The sequence below is a fragment of the Excalfactoria chinensis genome, chromosome 3, assembly GCF_039878825.1.
Source record: "Excalfactoria chinensis isolate bCotChi1 chromosome 3, bCotChi1.hap2, whole genome shotgun sequence".
Taxonomy (NCBI): domain Eukaryota; kingdom Metazoa; phylum Chordata; class Aves; order Galliformes; family Phasianidae; genus Excalfactoria; species Excalfactoria chinensis.
In genome coordinates this window covers 40,796,181-40,817,358 of record NC_092827.1, presented here as the reverse complement: position 1 = coordinate 40,817,358, position 21,178 = coordinate 40,796,181, and the positions used below count along the sequence as shown (strand labels likewise).

Here is a 21,178-nt window from a genome sequence, read left to right as displayed (position 1 = left end):
AGTTCCAGATATTGTACAATATTGTACATAATTACCGTGTTACATCAAAACAGGGTTCTGTGGAAAGCTTACTTCAGACTTGTGGCTGAAATTTCATTCTGGCTTCTGAAACTATGCACCAAAACCAATATAAAAAGCTTGTGTAATTTCATGTGCTGTTTCAGTCAACTACCTGAGTGTTATCAAGAATGTAGCAGTAGCTGCAACCAATAATAGACCCTATTTTTTTGGACTCAGAGAGGAATTCTGCAGATTTATTTGCTCTCGGAGGTGTTTCATTAACATATAGCTCTCTCTCCACCAGTACTTAACTGGGGCAAATGTTCTTTGAATTAGTTGATCATTTTTGAATACCACTTATTCAAATGTGTAGATGGAATTGTTCTGGGATGAGAGGACCAAAGAATGAAAGAATGAGATTTTCAGATTTGCAATGAACTGATGTAAACAAGGTAAAAATAGATGAAAATTGTGCCAATGGGATAATGGGAAGTAGTTTTGTTCATCAAAAGATACATTTTCATAGTCTTACATTATACTTTGTTTGCGTATAATATTACTACTGATCATACTACTACCACTACTAAAACTTTGCAGACATCAGTAGTACCAAATGCTTGTGCTATATTGATGTGGTCCCAGAAGCAGCCTTACTCCTAAAGGTTTATTGGTATATCTCCACTTGTGATTCCATCAACACATCTGCTCCAATAGGCAGGGTCTCTGAGAAGTCTTCCCTATGCATCTGCTGCATACTTCTGCTCTGTGAAAAGTGAGAGCATTCCCATAGTAAACAATTTAAATGTATGGTATTAGTGTCCCTGTCCAATAAAATTGGAAAGTTCAGGAATGGAGAGGAGAGCAGGTGTGCAAAGCACAGGTTTAATTCCCAAGTAATAAAAACACAGTTACAAATGTTCAGAATAAGACAGCTTTCCTTGCTTATATGAGGTATCTGTGATTGTGCAGTGTAAATTTTTGTGGGTTTTTTCCTCTGTGAGTTGGATATTTGTTGACATTTCAAAATACACGTTATGATTTTATATAAGCGTGATAAAAAAAAATTGTAATTACCTTGTAAACTACATTCTGGTAATTCAGGAGATTTTGTTTTTTTTCCCCAATGCCTTTTTCTTACGCATTTAGACATAGGAACCATCCATTCTCTTAACAGGACTGCTCATTTATCAGGTTTTCTTCACTGCATAAAAAAGGTTACCTTCTTTTCTCTTGCATAAAAAGGTTCGATGTGTTTCAAGTGTCATTAGTAACAGAGCTTTAATGTCAAGGTTACTGCACCTTAACTTCTAGCTACATTGAATGCAATTATAGACAAACTCTTCAGCAATATTTCAGAGAGACACTTAGAGTGATAAGTCATGATGGCATTTGCTGGTCGTATCTGCATAGTTGACAGTACACAGTAATGGGAACTTCTGTACGTTGGTTCAAACTGTCCCCTGTACTCATTGCAAATAAAATTTTATTCATGCTTCAAAGTCTTGGGGGATTGAGAAGTAAGTAATGTATAGCAAGAGAAAATACGGTCATAAAATAAGAATTGGAGTAGTTCAGTTGAAAGGGACCTTCCTGAGTGCTTCAGGGCTAAACAAAAGTTACAGTATGTTACTGAGGGCATTGTCCAAATGTCTCTTGAGTGCTGACAGGCACAGGGTGTCAACCACCTCTCTAGGAAGCCTATTTTTGTGTCTGATCATCCTCACAGTAAATAAATTTTCCTAATGCCCAATCTGAGCCACCTCTCATACAGCTTTATGCTGCTCCCACTGTTCCCAAGCATCTGCAGGCTCTCCTCACAGGATGATGAGATGGTTCTGGATCTACTTAGAAAGCTGAATGTTTATAAGTCCATGGGGCCGGATGGGTTGCACCCTAGAGTTCTGAGGGAGTTGGCGGATGTGGTCGCCAAACCACTGTCCATAATTTTTCAGCAGTCTTGGCTGACTGGGGATGTCCCGGTGGATTGGAGACTGGCAAATGTGACGCCTATCTTCAAAAAGGGCCGGAAAGATGATCCTGGCAGCTACAGGCCCATCAGTCTCACCTCGGTGCCTGGGAAGGTTATGGAAAGGATAATCTCAGGTATCATCATGGACGAACTAAAGGTCAGCCATGGGATCGGGCCTAGTCAGCATGGGTTTATGAATGGTAGATCCTGCCTGACTAACCTGATTTCATTCTATGACAAGGTGACCCGCTTAGTAGATGAGGGAAAGGCTGTCGACGTGGTCTACCTGGACTTCAGTAAGGCCTTTGACACTGTCCCCCATAACATTCTGGTAGAGAAGCTGGCTGCCCGTGGTTTGGATGGGTGCACGCTCCGCTGGGTGAAGAACTGGTTGGATGGCCGGGCCCAGAGAGTTGTGGTCAATGGAGTGGAATCCAGTTGGCGGCCGGTCACAAGTGGCGTCCCCCAGGGCTCGGTGCTTGGGCCGCTTCTGTTTAACATCTTCATTGATGATTTGGATGAGGGGATTGAGTGCACCCTCAGTAAGTTCGCAGACGACACTAAGCTGGGAGGGAGTGTTGATCTGCCTGAGGGGAGAAGGGCACTACAGAGAGACCTGGATAGACTTGATCGATGGGCCAAGGTTAATGGAATGAGTTTCAACAGGGCCAAGTGTCGGGTCCTGCATTTTGGTCATAACAACCCCAGGCAATCCTACAGGCTTGGGGAGGTGTGGCTGGAAAGCTCCCAGACGGAAAGGGACCTTGGTGTGCTGATGGACAGTCGGCTGAATATGAGCCAGCAGTGTGCCCAGGTGGCCAAGAAGGCCAATGGCATCCTGGCTTGTATCAGGAATGGTGTGGTGAGCAGGACTAAGGAAGTCATCCTGCCCCTGTACTCAGCATTGGTGAGGCCTCACCTCGAGTACTGTGTCCAGTTTTGGGCACCTCAGCACAAGAAGGACATGGAGGTACTGGAGCAGGTCCAGAGAAGGGCAACGAGGCTTGTTAAGGGCTTGGAGAATCAGCCCTATGAGGAGAGACTAAGGAAGCTGGGGCTGTTTAGTCTGAGGAAGAGGAGGCTTAGGGGAGACCTTATTGCTGTCTTCCAGTACCTGAAAGGTTCTTACAGTGAGAGTGGGGCAGGTCTATTCTCACTACTGACTTGTGACAGGACGAGGGGAAATGGCCTCAAGTTGCGCCAGGGCAAGTTTAGGTTGGATATTAGAAAGAACTTCTTTACAGAAAGGGTGGTTAGGTACTGGAATGGGCTCCCCAAGGAGGTGGTTGAATCGCCATCCCTGGATGTGTTTAAGAGCCGCTTGGATGTGGTACTCAGGGATATGATTTAGCAGAGGTTTGTTGTTGTGGTATTGTTTTGTGGTTGTTTTTTAAGAGATAGGCTACTGGTTAGGCTGCGGTTGGACTTGATGATCTTCAAGGTCTTTTCCAACCTGAGTAATTCTATGATTCTATGATTCTATGATATGCCTTCCAGTCCTTTTATCTTTATCAGCTTTTTTGCCCTCCACTAAGCACATTTGAGGACCTTAACATCCTGTTAATGTTTTGGAATCCAGGACAGCATACAGCATTCAATATGGGCCTGCACCACCACTAAAGACAGTGGGAGAATCACTTCCTCTGATTGGCTGGCTGTGCACCCCAAAAGGTTTCACTCCTTAGCTGTCAAGGCACGCTGCTGGCTTGTGTTGTTAGTAACCTATTTCTTTTCCAAATGCAACCTTATTTCCCTTTAATTATAGTGTATTTAAATGTTCCGGCTAAATAAAATAGCATTTTTTAATCTGTGATGTGAAATTTGTTATGGAATAGATGTTGCACAGGATGTAACTGAAGGCTACCTGTGCAGGGTCCATAGAGTACATCTAAGTCAGTCTTGGATGGATAGGCACACTGGATGATGCCTAGTCATTCCACAGGCAGTCTGACTGACCATGCTGCTGTTATAAGGGAATTTCCATAATGAAATTCCTGATTTTCTTCATTGCCAAGTTCCATTCAACTTCTTTTTTGGTGGTAGCGCAATCATGCAATTCACAAATTCCTTAGTTTAGGACCTAAAACACACCTTCTGAGTGTTTTCTTCAATATATTTTTTTCAGTTCTGTGTCTTACTCTCTTTCCTTGCATCATGTGTCCGAACATCTAATTTTTGCCAAGCTCATACTGCCACAACTGTTGCTGAAGCTTTTGTTCTCCTGTCTTCCCCCTTTTTTGGAGTCCTTCTTATAAAACCTGCAACTCTCCCTTCAATAAGCTAGAAGGAAGATCCTTATAGTAGCTCATCTTTAAGATTCTCCTTTTAGTTTGATCTTCTTGTATCTGATCAAGTTTAAACATCTTACTTTATCTTCATGTTTTTTTCCAAGTTTTGTACAGCTGTTTTAAGGGAGCAGCAGTTCTTTTTCTTCAAGAGTAGTAACAGCATTGATTGTTGAGCAGAGGTCTTCAGCTTCACAAACATCACCCTCTATTCCTTGTTTGGTGGTTTTCATAAAATGCCCATTCCGTACTAGAGGTGTGTTTCTGTCGTAGGAGTAAAAAATGCAAATAAAGAAGTAAATAAAATTCACTGAGGCCAGTGATGAACCTGCGTGTATATCCAATGTATCTGCATAGTGTACATAAACTATGACTTCTGACAGACAAATTTCATCTGCAGAGTCAATGGGAAAGTTTTTTGTCCAGTACTGAAATTTGGTTGTTGGCTTCACTAAGTGGTCTAGAATGATCTCTGCAGAAGTTAACATCCCTTTGGCAATGAAGAAGTGGATTAATTGGCAGGAGAGGAAAAGTCCTCTCTGGAAAGGCTGAGGGTTGGCATACAAAATAGAACATCAGTCCCCTTAATCCAGAGGATATCAGAAGACAACTCTGGCTTTCGTGCTTGGGTGCTCTGGCTGTCTGAAGAGGTAATCTGTGTGCTGGCATACAAGCTGGCTGGCAGCAGGCACCAGGTTGGAAGGCAGATGTAGATAAGAACAGGAAGAAAGTTTAAAACCAGTTTTAGATGGATTTTACTTGTTTGTTTGTAAGACCTCATTAAATAAGATGCTCTTCAGGAGCACAGACCAAAATGCCCTTCACTCCTATTGTCAGCTGATACTGATGCTTGCAGTGCTTAATTCCACCATCTCCTCCACTGTTTTGTTTTGTTTTTTACTTCTGAATACTCGCTGTTACTTGGAGGCTGGGAAACATCTGCGTGTTTTTAATTGATAAGACTCATCCTTTTTAGTGCTGGCAAATATTCTCATTGACCTCAATACATTGTTTCACCCACATCCTTCTATAAACTGAACAGGCAGGAAAACATGTCCAGCAGACAATTTTAGCTGTGAATCAGCACATGCAGCTGGATGGAAAGGTGCTTTAAATCATACATCGTAAGTTTTTTATCAAAGGTGGCACTCTTGTTATTTCAGGCAACCATGTTTCTAACCTATGGTGAAAGCGGCCTTCTGGACACTTGAATTTCCTGTGTCAAAGCAACAAACTGAAATGCAGATAGGAATGTTCAAAACTGAAAGTTCAGTTTCACCTTTTAGTTTTATGACTTCTGTCACATGGTGTCACAATTTAACTGTTGTTTCCACTAAGTGTTACTCAGTCATGTGGAGCTTGCTATGTTAAAATAGTCTATCTTTATGTCAGGTCTCTGCTTAGAGTGGATTTTACTCTTTTTAGAATCCTGTGTTAGATAACAGTTCATAGAAGAATGGATTCCAGGGACTTCTGATCCACCATTACTGTAAAATAAAAATGCAGTTTAATCTTTTTTCCCTCTGACCGTAATGATTTTAACCTTGTGTACTAATTTGAATGGGCTTGCGGGGGCAGAGTCTTAAATGAGACACAAATGAAGGAAAAATTGCTAATGCTGCCACTGTATATCTAATGAGCACTGTGTAATAAACCATAACCTCTTCAACATTTCTGTGGAAAATGGTGTGATTATTTTGGATGGCTGGCCCTTTGTGTATGGCTCATTACCATCTGGCATAATGTGTATTGATATAGCCTGTAATTGTCAACTCTTATTTGACATGCAGCCTTTAATAAATGTGACTTGCATGGCTAGAACCCCCAAATGGTTCTATGAAAAACTGTGATTAAAGAAAGTATGTATACTTAAATAAAATATACAACCTTACATACATAAAATAATTTTGTGGATGGGCTCAGTTTTGCTTTATCTCTTGTTTTTTTTGTTGTTGTTTTTGTTTTTTACATTGTGTTACCAGTGTGAGTGCCTGAATGTATGAAGATGAACATGAATTCTGGACAAAGGTTGTTTCCTCTTGCAGAACTTTTTTTGTTTTCTTTTGTTTTTAAACATTTATTGTCTGTGTACAGTAAGAACTAAGCTCTGTTAGCAGGACAGGTTCCCAGCCTGCTGGTGGCTTTGGATGATCCTGTACTGTGAATGCAAGGTGACTCTACTAAGTAAAGTAGTCCTGGTTTTGCTGTCTGCTAAATAAGGTGGCTGAAATGCATTCAGAAATCCCAATCCTCAAAATATTTGTGCATCCTTAAAAGAAAATAGGCTACTCACCAATAGTAAATTTTTAAATGCAGGGACCAACGCTAAGTGGTGCCAAATCTCAATTGTTTTTTGTTTGTTTTCTTAAGTCTTCCTCCCTTGGCTTTCCAGTTCAGAAGTACGTGAATAACTGAGACATCATTTTGATAGATTAGCTTGCAATACAAAACATAGAATTTCCCCAACTTTAATCAGCTCTGATCCTTATACTTCAGGGAGATTTCATGAAGCATCGTATTCAGTTTTGCCAGTATTGGAGAGTCCTTCATTGCTCTTTGTAATAGATTTTGGAAAGTACATTCACCTTATTCTTTTCTGAATTTGCTTAGTGTCAAGCTACTGGATTGTGTTTTATCTTTGCCTGATAATCTCAGTGGAAACTGGGGAAGCAAACTCCCTCCCACCGCAAGGGCAGAGCAAGTCTGAGACTGCCTCAGGAAACTGAATACATACAAATCTATGGGGCTGGATGACAGGCATCCCAGGGTCCAAAAGGAGCCACTCTGCATCATATTTGAAAAGTCCTGACTGCCAGGTGAAGTCCCATGTGACTGGAAAGGGGGAAACATCACTCCCACTCCCATTTATAAGAAAGGGAGGAAAGAGGATCCAGGGAACTACAGACCGATGAGCCTCACCCCTGTGCCTGGGAAGATCATGGAACAGATCCTCCTGGAAGACATGTTAAGGCAATGATGGATGAACAGGTGATCCAAAGCAGCCAACATGTCTTCACCAAAAGAAGGTCATGCCTGACTATTCTGGTAGCTTTCTGTGATGGAATGACAGCATTGGTGGACAAAGAGAAGGTAACCAATGTCACGTACCTGGAGTTCTTCAAGGCCTTTGCCATGTTCCCTCACCACATCCTTATCTCTAAATTGGAGAGAGATGGATTTGAAGGGTAGATTATGTGGTGGATAAGGAATTGGTGGGAAGGTCATAGCCCAGAGAGTTGTGATCAGTGGCTCTGTGCCCAGGTGGAGGCAGGTGATACACAGCATGCCCCAGGGGTCCATCTTGAGTTTCATATTCTTTAACATGTTTATCAATGACATAGATGATGGGATTGAGTGTACCCTCAGAGTGTACCCTCAGCAGGTTTGCTGATTACACAGAGCTGAGTACTGCAGTTGATATGGCAGAAGAAAGGGATGCCACCCAGAGAGAACTTGATAAACTCAAAAAGTGGACCCATATGAACTTAATGAGGTTAAACAAAGCAAAGTGCAAGGTTTTGCACTTGGGTCAGGGTAGTCACAAATATGTATGCAGACTGGAAGAAGAATTCCTTAAGAGTGGCCCTATTGAGAAGGACTTGGAGGTCCTGGTAGATGAAAAACATCACATGAACTAGCAGCGTATGCTTACAGCCTGGAAGGCCAATGGTATCCTGGGCTGCATCAGAAGAGGGGTGGCCAACAGAGCAAGGAAGGTGATTGTCCCTCTCTGCACTGTCCTCGTGAAGCCCCGTCTGCAGTATTGCATTGGAAAGATGTTGAGCATTTGGAGAGGGTCCAGAGGAAGGCTATGAAAATGAGCAGAGGGCTGGAGCAGCTCTCCTGTGAAGACAAGTTGAAAGAGCTGGGCTTGTTAAGTCTGGAGATGGCTCCAGGGAGACCTACAGTCTTCTAGTCTTTAAAGGAAGATTATAAATATGAGGGAAGTCATTCTTTTACATGGATAGATAGTGATAGGACCATGGTTTTAAACTAAAGGAGGAAAGATTTAGATTAGAAATTGGGGGAAGTTTTTTTTACTGAGGATGATGAGGTACTGGATTAGATTGTAATGGAGATTGGAATAGAGGTAATGGATGCCCCACAGCATGGGGTTCAAGGCCAGGCTGAATGAGGCCCTGGGCAGCCTGATCTAGTACTTTCATCTAGTGGTTGGCAACCCTGCTCACAGCAGGGGTTGGAACTTGATGGTCTTTGAGGTCCCTTCCAATCCAAGTCATTCTATGATTCTACAATCCTATGATAATCCAGGTATTTTCTTCTCTGAAATTTGTTTCTAAAGTGTAGGTAGGTACGTTTGCTTTAAATAGCTGTGAGCAGATGAGTCTACAGATTCAATACCAGCCTTCTCTTTATGTCAAATGATGGAGTTTCTCACTGGAATATGTGTTTTATGTTACTCTGATTGTTAGTGGAACTCTTCCCCAAAATCTTTTTCTGGCTTTCCCAAATTGCTCCCCAATGAAGTGCAGTTTCTCAGTAATTATTTGACTAGCATCAGAAACCAAGAGTTGGTAGAAATGCTGCTTCTGCTGACATTTTTACCTTAATTCATTGTGTGTCTTATTAGCCTGTTTTGACCACTGTGGTATCTTGTGTGATTCTGCTAGATCTGGCTGATTATTTAAGATGATCTCTTCTTCTGCCTCCCTCCCACACTTCCAGCCCTTAAGTGTACACAGACTGGGAGTCCCTTGTCTGCCTTCTTTAATTCTACCTAAGATCTTTTGACTGTGGGCATTTGTTTATCTTTTTCATGTATTTCTTCTAATGTGTTTTTGACTTGAGAAAAACTTATTGAACCAGCTCGGCTTCCTTTGTATCGAAGTCAGTTTGTTCTCCTAGCTGTTTATCTACTATGTCATTCCTTTCCTGTTGTCTCCTCTCCAGAGTGCAATTTCTCTGGACCTACTGACTATAAAATTGTAACCACTGCTGTTTATGAGTATTATTATTCACTGCTGGTCTAGAGGATATTTGTACCCGGCTGTGTAAATGTAACACTTAGAAATATAGCAGATTTCCTAAATTCCTGTGCCTTTCTGTTATGTTTCTGCCTAACCCAACCTAATGGACCAACACAGTTCTTAAAATTCTTTTGACTTTCAGGGGGTTTTAGTATATCATTTTTGTATTGCCTTTGCTTAGTTTCATGCACATCTTTACATCTTCTTGTTCCTTTTTTCAGTTTCCTTCCTTGCCTAGTTTCTCTGATTTGCATTTGTTGCATCCATTTTTCAGTTTGTTTCAGACAGGGAGGAAGGGAATTATGGCTGGTTTGGCTTTGTCTGGGCAACATTTCTTTGGCTTTCTGTTTTGCTTTTAATCAGCTTAGGCTTCCTGACTAGGGAATTGTGGCCTTTTGGTTATATAGCAAAATATTCCTGAACGGTATCCAAAACCTGTTTGTGTTTTACTGTTTAATTTATCTATTGGTTTCGCTTGTTTTATCTTTGAAAATAACACTTATTTACAAAAGTATATACATCTAAATATTACATATCATATTTATAAGTAATGCTCGTATACTGCTTTGGCTATGATTATATTGTTTTTTATAAGAAATGTGTTTAGATCGTATCCACTTGTACCTAAATTATTTGTTCTGATAGGAACTCTTTGTAGCAAATTAAGGTTTTAACAGAGAATTCAAGGTGAATCTAACATTTCTTGAGATAGGAAATTTCCTTTCAGAAATACAAGATATTGACAATGCATCATATGGCCAATATAAATTACTGATTATCAGTAATAAAAATCTCATGTAATATATTCACTAAAGGAGGGAAGTAGCTCTTTAAGAACGTCAGTATTTTAGCTCTTGGTATGAATTGATCCTTGCACTTTATATGGTCTGCATGGCTCTTGATGTGATCTGCAACAGACAGCAACTAGAATTTCAACTTGTCCTTTATTTACTAGAAGTTTAAGGCTTGATTATTGCCTAGTGAAAAGGCAATAGTGCATCTGACAGCTGTAATTCATTTTGGAAACATCCAAAAAAAAGTCTTCCCACATTGATTTTAAAATGGGGACCACAGTATGTGATTCCTGTATGAAAACAGGAACAGGATGCTGTTGTACAACAGTTGTACTAAATTCAAGACCACATCAAGTCAACTTAAAAATCAGAAAACGTTTTCAAATTCTACAAAAGGATGAGTGAAGAGCTTGCTAAAGTAAATTGGAGGGGGGTGGGAGGGAGAATGAAACAGCATTTCAGTTGTGGGGGAAAAAAATGTAAGCTCTTTACAAGAGTAAAAGAAAATGTGTGGACAAGTATGGGCAGAAGTTTTACTTCAAAATTTCTTGTGATGCTAGGAGGGGAAAAAGAAGAGTGAGGGAAGGTAGGAAGCAACTCTGAAAATAAATGGATGGACAAGAGTGCGATTATCAGCGTACTTAATAAACTTCATAGAACCAATGTATTTAAACTGAATCTATCCCTCAGATGGAAGATGACATCTGCAGTAGCCTAGAGACCAAGATAGGAGAAATCACAGAAGTCTTAGTCTTTGACCTTGCTAAAGAATAACAGTGGGTAGATACTTTCTGCAGGTAACAGGACATGAGTCGTGGCCATGCCAGAGTATTTGGTGTTGTACTTAAGTCTACTGTTTCATCCTGAAGCCTTTTCCTGCTTGTGAAACCACAGCACCTACCATACACGTTGGCTAATTTAACCAATGTTAATCATGTTACATAATTTAAGAATGTTTTTATTGAGTGTGGTGTTGGTTTTGACAGATGAGTGGGGAAAAAAGAACTGTGAAATTCTTTCCCCCCCTTTTTTAATGTGTGAGTAAGTGTGTTGTGTTGATGCAGCATCATAACCGCAGCAAACAGAATCACTTTAAATTTAGCTTGTGCAATGTTTTGTCCTTATTGTTTTTTATTCGTTCTCTTCACTGATCACAAATATTGCATCAGATATAATGTTCTATGATACATATATAATACATATATAATACATTGTCAGTGTTAATATTATAATTTTAATTCTTTCTTAAATGCTTTTTCAGTTTTTCAGTTAGTTATACATAGGTTATTATGTATATGTTATGATATTATTATATATTTTATGTATCATGATAGATAGATAGATAGATAGATAGATAGATAGATAGATAGATTGTTATAGTTGTCACTCAACTGAAAAAGGTGCTGATATTTTTTAGTCTATTTATTTAAAAAAAAATCCTGAATGCAGCACTGGTCATTCAGATTAATCCTTTGTGTATGGAAGGGAAGCTATTGCATTGACAGTCACAGACAAAATATTCAGATCTTGGGTGTACAGTGTTAGTAACCTTTTAATAAAAGGTTCCATGATGATAATTCTTAAAGAATTTTTTATCTCTCTTCTGCATTGTCTTCCTTCTAAACAGTTGTGTTCATTGCTGAGAACTACAGAATGTGGGTTTTAGTAGCTTGTATTATTCTTTGTTTATTTGGTCCATTTATGTGAAATATCATCCCTAGTATTAACATAATTTTAAGCTATTAAGTGTCTCTTTATGTAACCTATCCTTTTCTGAGAGGGGCAGTGTATTTCTGACAATTAGCTCATAAGGAAAGGTAAACTGACTCATGCTTTACAGCTGTTACTGAGAGCTTGAGTTTCCATCACAAATACTGCAGAGCATTCAACTTGAAATAATTCTTTGTTCACGGCAGATCAATCGAGCTGTTTAATGTTTCTATTGTATATGTTTTGCAAAATACTATTTTCTCTTTAGAGGAGGACTTGAAATCAGGGACTGAAGTTGCTGATAAGATCTTCTGCAGAGATCACGCCCAGTAACGTTTCATAGCTGCAGGCATTTTGTGGTAGCACAGACAACAATTGGGGTATTCATTTTTTAAAATTGTGTGGGAAATTTGTTATAAAAACGTATTTTTATTTACACCAAATTTTGTTGCAATATTTTACCAGTCAACCTTGCCATTTTGTACAGTTTTGCGTAGGATTCAACATTTGTGTTGAAGCTCTCATTGGATGCTCCTCTTTGTAATAATAGCGTTTGCCTTATTTTTCTCCATGGGTCTGGTGCCTACCTGTGTGTGGGTGTCATATAGAAGCTGTCTTCCTTCCCTGGGCACACCCTGTTGTGTCTCCTGGGTCAGTTTATAAGAGCAGATCTAAAGGATTTGTTGAAGTATGCTCAGCAGTATATCAAAGTTCACCAAAGCATACTTGAATGCCAAAGGTCTGTGTTGAATTTACTGGGGCAAGGGAGCAGTGGGTAGCCCTGCTGGGGTAGAGATTGGGTGAGATGGGCCCAGAGGTCCCACCAGCCTCAGCCATCCTGTGATTCTCTTAGTTGAGATGAAGGGAGGGGGCTGTTTTTCACACCTAACTCTGCTTAGGTAATGCAGCTAATTGCAGAACTCGTGCCTGTTTGACTGTGACCCATCAGAACTTCTTGTTTAGGCCCCCCTTGTTCTGTCAAGCCTCTGTACCATCCTTTCTGGAATGACATCAGTACACGTGGGTCATTTTCTGGAAGGGGAGAAAGAGGAGATGGAGCGACTTGCAGAGCTTGAAATAACACAGTCTCTTGCAATGTGAAGCCTAGAATTTGGGTTGCTGGGGCAGTTGTCGGTGGTTTGCAGTGTGTCCTTGCTTTAGTGGTAAAGACTGTGGAAGATGAATGGAAGTATATTGGCATTTGGTGAAAAAACACTTCTGCTTCTGTTTTAACAACACACAAACTTTGCATGTTGTCATAAGTCCAGCATTTCTTCCAACATTAGCTTTTCGTACGTAGGGATTATGTGCTTTCAAATACAAAACTATTGAATCACTGAATAGTACCTCAGATTGAGAAAGCTGTGAATAGTATCGCTTTGGGCAGTCAGTAGCAAGTTCGTAACAGCGTCGTGTGTTGATTAGTTTCAGTTTGTTTTTTTGTGTGTATGTGCTTGTTGGTTGGGTGCTGTACTTCACAAAGTCATGTCAAGAACTCCTTTGTATTCGTAGCAGCACCATGGAGTCCATTGTAGCGCCTCAGTATTGTGGGTGTTATCACAGAAAGATGTGAGGAAATGCATTGCCTGGAATTTCTACAGTGGCTTTGTTTCTTCTATCTTTAGCTGGCTCAAGAGAGAGGGTAGCAGAGCAGTGTGTAAGATCAGGATTAAATGCAGATTATCTGCATAATATGGTTCTCTTGTTAGCACAAATAATACAAGTACTGTTACGAGAACAAATGGATTATAAAAAAAATGAAAACATCTAGATCCTGTTTATTTGGAAAGCGAGACACTGATGTATTTGTGTAACCTCTTCATGAAGAGCAATGCTGAAGTCAAAGAGGAGATTTTGATTTCCTTCATTAAAAGCTTATTAAAGGAAGAAATGGGACAGTCGCTGCTTTGCTTCAATGGCTGGAGGTCGCAGAGGTGGGCCCAGACTCCTCAGGATATTAATGTCTGCTTTCAGCTGGGGGAAATGAACCATCACTGGAGCTGGCGACAGCGCCATGCTCGTCACCAGGGATCCCCATATGTCCCAGGATCTGTGCAGCCTGAGGTGGCAGGGCTGGCTGCGGGCAGCAGGCCCTCATTGCTATTCATGCCAGGTAGCTCGGCTCAGTCTGCCCAGAGCAAGGCTGTTTCATGTTGATCAGCTGTCCATCTGATAAACCGAATTGATAGGGACATTTCCTCCAAGGGCTGCTGTGACAGTGACAGCAGGAGCGTTGGGATGTCTTGTTAGTCTTTTCCTCCAAGCTGGCAATGTTGTTAACCCTTTGTTAGAGACAAGCCAGCAGTGATTACAGTACTGCTCTGTGGATGAAGGCTGTAGGAGTTTCTGCTATCAACCTACAATTTCCCTGTCAAAAGGGAGAATGGCCAGCTCATATTTTCTTCACATGAAGCAAAAATGGTGAATTTTAGAACAACTTTGCTCTGTGTGTGACAAAACACATTGGGGACCACAGCTTCCCCTTTCCCCACTTACCCACCCTGCTGCGCTGCAGCAGCCCACGTGGGTTTGCTGGCTCCTTGCTCTGCTGGCCGCCACAGCTTGCGGGCCTGGAGCAGGTGCTGCTGGGGCTCATTGTGTCTGCAGTCATTTGAGGCAGGAGGTTAGTTACATTCAGGTCGTTCAGGTGGGTGCAACACATCTGCACCAGCCAGAGGAAAGATATTGATTTACTCAGTGCTTTGCAAGTGCTGAACCAGAACCTAACCTGTATATGCATACGTGCAGGTATATGGATATGTGAACATGTGAGGTAGTTTATTTACTCAGTAAATCAGGGCGCGGTCATTTTGGAACAAGTACAGGGAGTACACCATGCCCTAAATAGAATCACAGAACCATTAAGGTTGAAAAGACCACTAAGATCACCTACTCCAACCACCAGCCCATCACCACTGTGCCCACTAACCACGTCCCTCAGTGCCACATGTACACGTATTTTGAACGCTTCCAGAGATGGTGACTCCACCACCTCCCTGGGCCAGCAATGCCACTGCCGTGCCAGTACCATTGCACTAGGTTGCAATTCAACTTAAAGACCTTATAATCAAGGATGTATGTTATGTTTTTGCTCATACATTAAGTGTCTGTGACACAGAGGGAACTGCCCGAATCAGAAATAACATGAACACACTGATGATTCAATCAGAGCAGCCCTGTGCATATCTAGCTGAGCAAAACCAGCAGGACAGAGTGCTGCTGCCTGCTGTTCTGTTCCCTCCCCTCATCTCTGCCTGCTGTCAGCTCATCACCTGCTGTGGGTGGGAGTGAGGGAGGGACTGACCTAGGTCCCCTGGAGCAATCACTAGGGTACAGCACCAAATTAGGCTGAGGAGTGGAGAGAGAACTGGTTACCTGACTCTTCTCATGTCTTTTCCAAAAAAGAAATGTGAAAATAGAGGGCAAGTGTCATCTCAGGAAAGTGAAAATATTGTGTTTGGTGTGGGGGTTCTCACAAGGTTGAAGCTCCAGAATTCAGAAGGTAGCACACACTGAGCTGGAATGAGAAGATACCCAAATCTGACCTGTTCCTGTGCTGGACAAGCATCACTGTGTCTTCTGACTACTGAAATGTCACTAGTACACCAGCTGAAATGTTTGGCTCTCTCTCCCACTCCCCTTGAACTTCAAATTATCCTGTTATTAATTTAGCTCTAATTTTAGCAGTCATTTAACTGTAGTTTTCTTACAGTGTTCATATTACCTTGCTCATCCTTTGTTCATTCATAGCTTCAAAAGTAATTGTACTTTTTCTTTGCTTTCAGTCAAAGAAGTCTTGCAGAGATTACAGAATTGATCCACACTGCCTTTCTGGTGCATCGTGGCATAGTGAACATTGGTGAGCTCAAGTCCTGTGATGGCCCGCTGAAGGATATGCAGTTTGGGAATAAAATGGCTGTTCTGAGTGGAGATTTTCTTCTAGCAAATGCTTGCACAAGCCTTGCTCAGTTACAGAATACCAAGGTAAAAAATATATATATATAATTATTTTACTGCCAAAGCAAGTAAGTATTGCTAAATCTAAAACAGAAGTCCATTAAGAAATCAGCTTAGTTATGGTGTGTTGCTTATGTATAGAACATCCTTTAAAAATCAGCATGCTTATATTATAGCTGTGGATGGATTAACAGGATGCTACTGATGTAAACATCTACTGGAAGATTGCTGAGTTGACAACTTCAGTGGATATTCTGAAGCAATGTATCTATAGGTAGAGATGAATGAGTGGTTAGTGTGGTGGATTTTAACTGTGTGCTGTGGTATCCTTGCGACACCTTGAAGTAGGGCCCCTCTAGCAGACTGCAATCTGAAGGCACTTTTGGTTTGGTGTTTTACTTTTAGCTTGTGAAAAGTTTGACTGTCTTAGAGAATTCATAAGGGAAGACACTTAATCTCTCATCTACACAGCTCTCAGGTAATAAAATTGTTTAGTTAGGCACTTGGTTACCCTTGGGTGTTGGATGGCCCAATTAACATAGATGTACTGGCTTCCAAAAGGCAGCTGCAACTCAGCTATTCCACCAAACCTAACAGGCAATGTGTTTCATGACGAACAAGTCGTGTATATGTGTGATCATAGAAAATGAATCTCATGGAAAGCTTGAGAAGTCATCTTTCTGGTTGGTTTGCCTGTCCCAAGACAGAATCAGCTACGCTAAATCATTCTTGACATGTTTGTCTGGCTTCTTCTTAAAACTTGTCATGGTGGAGATTCATGAGCATCCCTGTGCTGTCTGGTGTAATACCTAGCTATGTGTATGGCTGCAGTTTTGTGGACTGAAAACTGTTGTTCTTGGCAGGGAAACCTTAATACATGTGTACATTGCCGCCATATCTTAAATGTAAAAAATAAGCGTATGTCATATGCACGATTGTCAGTGATCAACGCAGTTTTAACCTTAGCTTAATGAGGATGTAGTTTTTAAATTCTGGAGTTCCTCGTGATGATTATAGTTGAGTATTTCCATACTGCTTTGATCATCATTGTGACAGCGTCTCTCAAATGCGGTGTCATTTTATTATGTAGAGCTGAGGTTCAGTAGAAGGGACAGGAGAGTAGGTGTCAACCTGCTGGAATATTGGGTTAAGCTGTTACAGGGAGAAGGGTGGTAATTAGCTTTAATAATTATTGTTGATTTATGTCCATTAATTTTTTTAGTACATAATAGGAATCTCAAGACAAAGCATAGCATTTAACTCTACAGTTTTGTTGTTGTTGTTGTTTCCTCTTCTGTGGAAACATTTATAAAATGCAGCACCTTTGCATTTATTACATCATTAAGTATTGCGGCAACAACTCCCTTAAAGGCTTGCCAGGAAACAAGCCTACAGTGAAATGAAACACAAGTGCAAAGAAATATTTTTTCCTCTTTTTTTTCCTTACTATTTTTTTTTTTTTAACAAAGTAATCATATTGTATATCTGAAAAATCCTGCCAAAACATTTTAGCACTTTTTTCATTTTTCTGACATCTAAATACTTTCATAGCTTCTACATACGATAAGTGGGATGCCATTATGGGAACTGATTGACTTAGTAAATTATTCTTTTTCATATGTCTAACCCAACTAGCAAAGTTAGAGAAATTGAAGTACAAGCTATAGAAATTTCTTGACAGGTGCAATGATTTAAACATACTGTATTTATTCTTTTGTAAATGATGAATTTTCAAATCTGGCATCTGTTTTTCAGCAGTGTGAAATAACTGTGACTTTTTTCCTTCATAATGTTTTGTTTTCTTTGATGGAAAAAGTAAAAGTCTCAGTGCTGCTTTTCGCTGGCACCCATTTGGTAGCTCAGCAATTGGCTAGTGAAATGAGCAGCATGCATTGTACGTGGCGCTGACCATGGTAGACTATAACCTCTATTTAGGCATGCATAATTGTTGTATCATCTAGAATTTAAAGGGAATTTGAACATTACCTGATACCACTGCTACCAGGATAATTTTATTGTGCCATTAAACTCTTGTCTAAGCTTGCGTATGATGCATTTATCTCTGTGCTTCTCTCGGGGCTGACAATTAGATGTGAAATTCTGTAGTCGTAATGAAATGCAGAGCTATTTTATAATTGCCAAGGGTAAAATTAGCAAAGTCAATTATTTTCCCTTAGGCTTTTCCCTGTAGATATTAAAAGGCTGCAAGGTAATTGCCTTAGGTAACGCTTTGATTTTTAAATAACATTAAATATAGGAATTGTTGTTGTTAATTTGTAGTAATTTTCCTCTTCTTGCTAGTGCTGTAGAATATAACCACACTGATGTTAACAATATTCAGGGCTCGGGGTTTGTGGGTTTTTCTTTTTTAAAAAACAAATGCTCTTAGTTCTCGTTCATATGTTTGCCAGTGTTATGCAAAAGGAGATTTTTAGGGTGGAGGGTTGCTTTTTTGGATGGGAGTGGGGGAGAGGGTTGGGTGTTTTTGTTTGTTTTTAATGTGTGTGGTGCAAACACTCAGGATTTCTTGAAATGACAATTAGGATGCCAAAAACAGTACAGCCTCCTATAACACCAATACTGGTTTTGTGCTATGGTGAAGTCATGTAAAATTGGTTGTTTGAACACACACAATAATTTGGAAGAAAGCATTCTCATTTTCTACTCTGTGAAACTGAGACATTAATTATGATTACAAAGTTGGCATTAATTGAGTCTTAAAACTAGCTACAGAAGGGCAACTATACTTGTGTAAATTACAGCAAAGTTTTCAGCTGATTTGAATAATAAAATCTGTTTCAAATGAATGGTGATTTCTTCAGCTGTAAAGTCGTACATTGATCAGATTGCATATTTTCTGTTCTTCCGTGTTAATTCTTTGACTGCCTTTTTTCTTGTCTTGTATTCTTGATAGTGGCTTTTCTCAGCTTTCTGATTATAGTGATAAGTTATGTTGCTAATTGAAGAAAACCTTATTCCAAAACTGCACCCTGTAGTAGATTGCACATTGGATTTTATAACTGAATTGAGTACCAAGAGCATCTGGGTAGGATCTCTTAGTAGATGAGGTACTGGCAGTGGTAATAGAAATTATTAGCCTTCAACAAGGAAGAGGATGGGGTTTTTTGCTAGTTAAAAATTACACAGCAACATCTGGTGACGTGCTGACTTATTGGAGTGGAATGTGTTTATTTGGGATGATAGGAGGGGGTTGTTTGGTAGGTTTTCTCATTCTGTGGTGTTTTGATTTTAGAATCTTGATGAAGTATTTATAGAAGTTATTGTAAACATGTAGGTTGTGCGAGAAATAGAAAAGCAAATGATGCTTACCTAACAAATGACGGCACCCCCAGTGTGCGTAAAGAAATATCGGTTGGTTCTTTGTTGCCTTCTGAAGATGGTATGACTTTAAAATATGTTATTGTGCTTTGCCTAGCCATGGATGGGGGGTTGAAATTGCTGGCGAGATTTTGTTGCGTGAAAGTGCTTCTTCAGTAGTGAAAGGTATTAGTTTGGTCTTTGAGTTCTGCCTAAGTAACCTTAACCTCTTACAATAATCATAAGGTGGTGTTCAAATGTGAATGCAGCAAACATAGCAGACATTAATTGCAGTTTTGCCATCTGTTAGCAAGAAATGTGGTCTGGACATTTTTAACACAAGTAATGTGTGAATACTGACCAGGGTGTTGTAAAATATTTTTCTTTTTCAGGGTATATTGCAGATTAGTTGGATGAAACTTGTTGCAGCTTTAAAGCTGTAGCTTGTTGGATCATCCCTAATGTCTGTTCTCTTATGAAACCATAGATAGAGTGCATTAAAGATGTAGTTGTGACCAGTTTTGTTGCTCCCACAGTCTGAAGGCAATGACATGTAGAACTCGAAAAGGATTAAATGAGTCATTTCAGTGCAGTACCTACTGTAATGTATTAATGGCTAAAGAAATGATAAAGAATCTAAATGTATTGCTTGCAACTCCACAGACAGACAGGAAGGCATATCTCTTAGAAGTAAGCAAAATAAAATAATTCAAAAAAAGAGAGGAAAAAAAAGCTTAATCCAAAACACTTTGAAATACCTATAAGGGTCTTGTTCTTCGTAGTTACTACTGGAATTTTCAGAATGGCACTGCTCTTCCCCCTGTTGGAATGATTGAGCTGCACCAAAGCAATTCAAATCTGCAGCCTGAAAGCTTGGAATTGAGTTCAGGAATCTTGTCTGTCGGTGCAGAGCTTTGCCAGCAGACCACATCACAGAGTGTTGTTTTATTAGGCGTTATTTGTTTATAAATAAACAGCACAGTTGCAGTACTTACATAATGGATGCATTTCCTTATGTTCAGTTTATGTGTTCCTAAGTGCACGTGTTATTAACAAGATAGGACTTGTGTTTGCATAAATGTTAACAAGTTATTCGTGTAAATCCTTCTATTGAAACAATCTGAATATGCACTTTGCTTCCTGAGTTCTGCTTGTCTTGAGCCCTGATTTATATTTACATAGCATCACTTATGGTCCTGTTGGAGGGAGGGGGGAGAGGGGAATAGGTTTTGAATTTGAGGGACTTGATTCCTTGTCACCAGTGAAGAATACGCAGTTTCCCCTTTTTGAAATGAATTGTTGAGAGAAAAAAAAAAAAAATAGAAGAAGAAAAAAATAAGCTTCAGAATAAACTAACTTACCATGTCTGTCTCACTGTATCTTTGTCTGAGGGCAGCATGCTGCATTGAATGAGGAGTAGGGCAGCTTTTATATTGCTGAGTGGTTTTAGTATAATTTAGTATTTCGGAGTGCCTCGGAAGCGAGACTACTGAAAATTGCGGATAGGGTTGAAGAATTCTGAAATTATTTACAGGAGGTATGATTAAGGAGCACTGCTTTCTCTGGGAAATGGAGAAGGAAACCAAGTAAGTAAGGTAGTGTTTTGAACATTTAACCTAATATGAAATGGCATAAGACAACACAGTTGTCCTGATTGAGCATTGTTATAGAATAAAGCTGTTGTTTGGGCAACCCTAAGAAAGTAGTTCTGTATCTTAAAATATCTCAGTATTAGTATACGGCTTAGCATAAATTCTGTTGGAGAATGCAGAGAAGTTTTCAGTACTGAGAAATGAGCTGTTACAATAACTCAACTAAGAATACAGTTATTTAATATTCTTAGGATGTACCGGAATTCAGTAATTCACATCCTTCTGAGAAATGAATTTTAAATCCTTTATATTAAGGTCAAAAGATTAACATTTATTCAAATTGATACTTGATAATGTTGTTGTGTTTGTTTTTTTCCTCCCATAACACTACCTTAAAACTTTTGTCCAGCATTTCTGCTGTCAGTAGAGGTAAAAGTTCTCATGGTGATGATGAGAAAATTGTAGTTATGCTTGTGAATCTCTTGATTAGTTCTTTGTGCCATCCCCACAGCCCCTTTGCATGTCTGTGCCAGTGGAATACTTTCTTAGCAAGCACATCATTTGC

The 21,178-nt window shown here is 39.9% G+C and overlaps 1 protein-coding gene across 1 annotated transcript in view; it reads left to right on the top strand.

Annotated features, from left to right (window-relative positions):
• The window catches only part of PDSS2 (decaprenyl diphosphate synthase subunit 2), a 108,975-nt gene that overhangs the window by 53,525 nt on the left and 34,272 nt on the right, over nt 1-21,178 (top strand). The window contains exon 3 of the mRNA XM_072331304.1: nt 15,532-15,730. Within this exon, the coding sequence (XP_072187405.1) occupies nt 15,532-15,730 (199 nt within the window). The remainder of the gene's footprint in view (nt 1-15,531; nt 15,731-21,178) is intronic.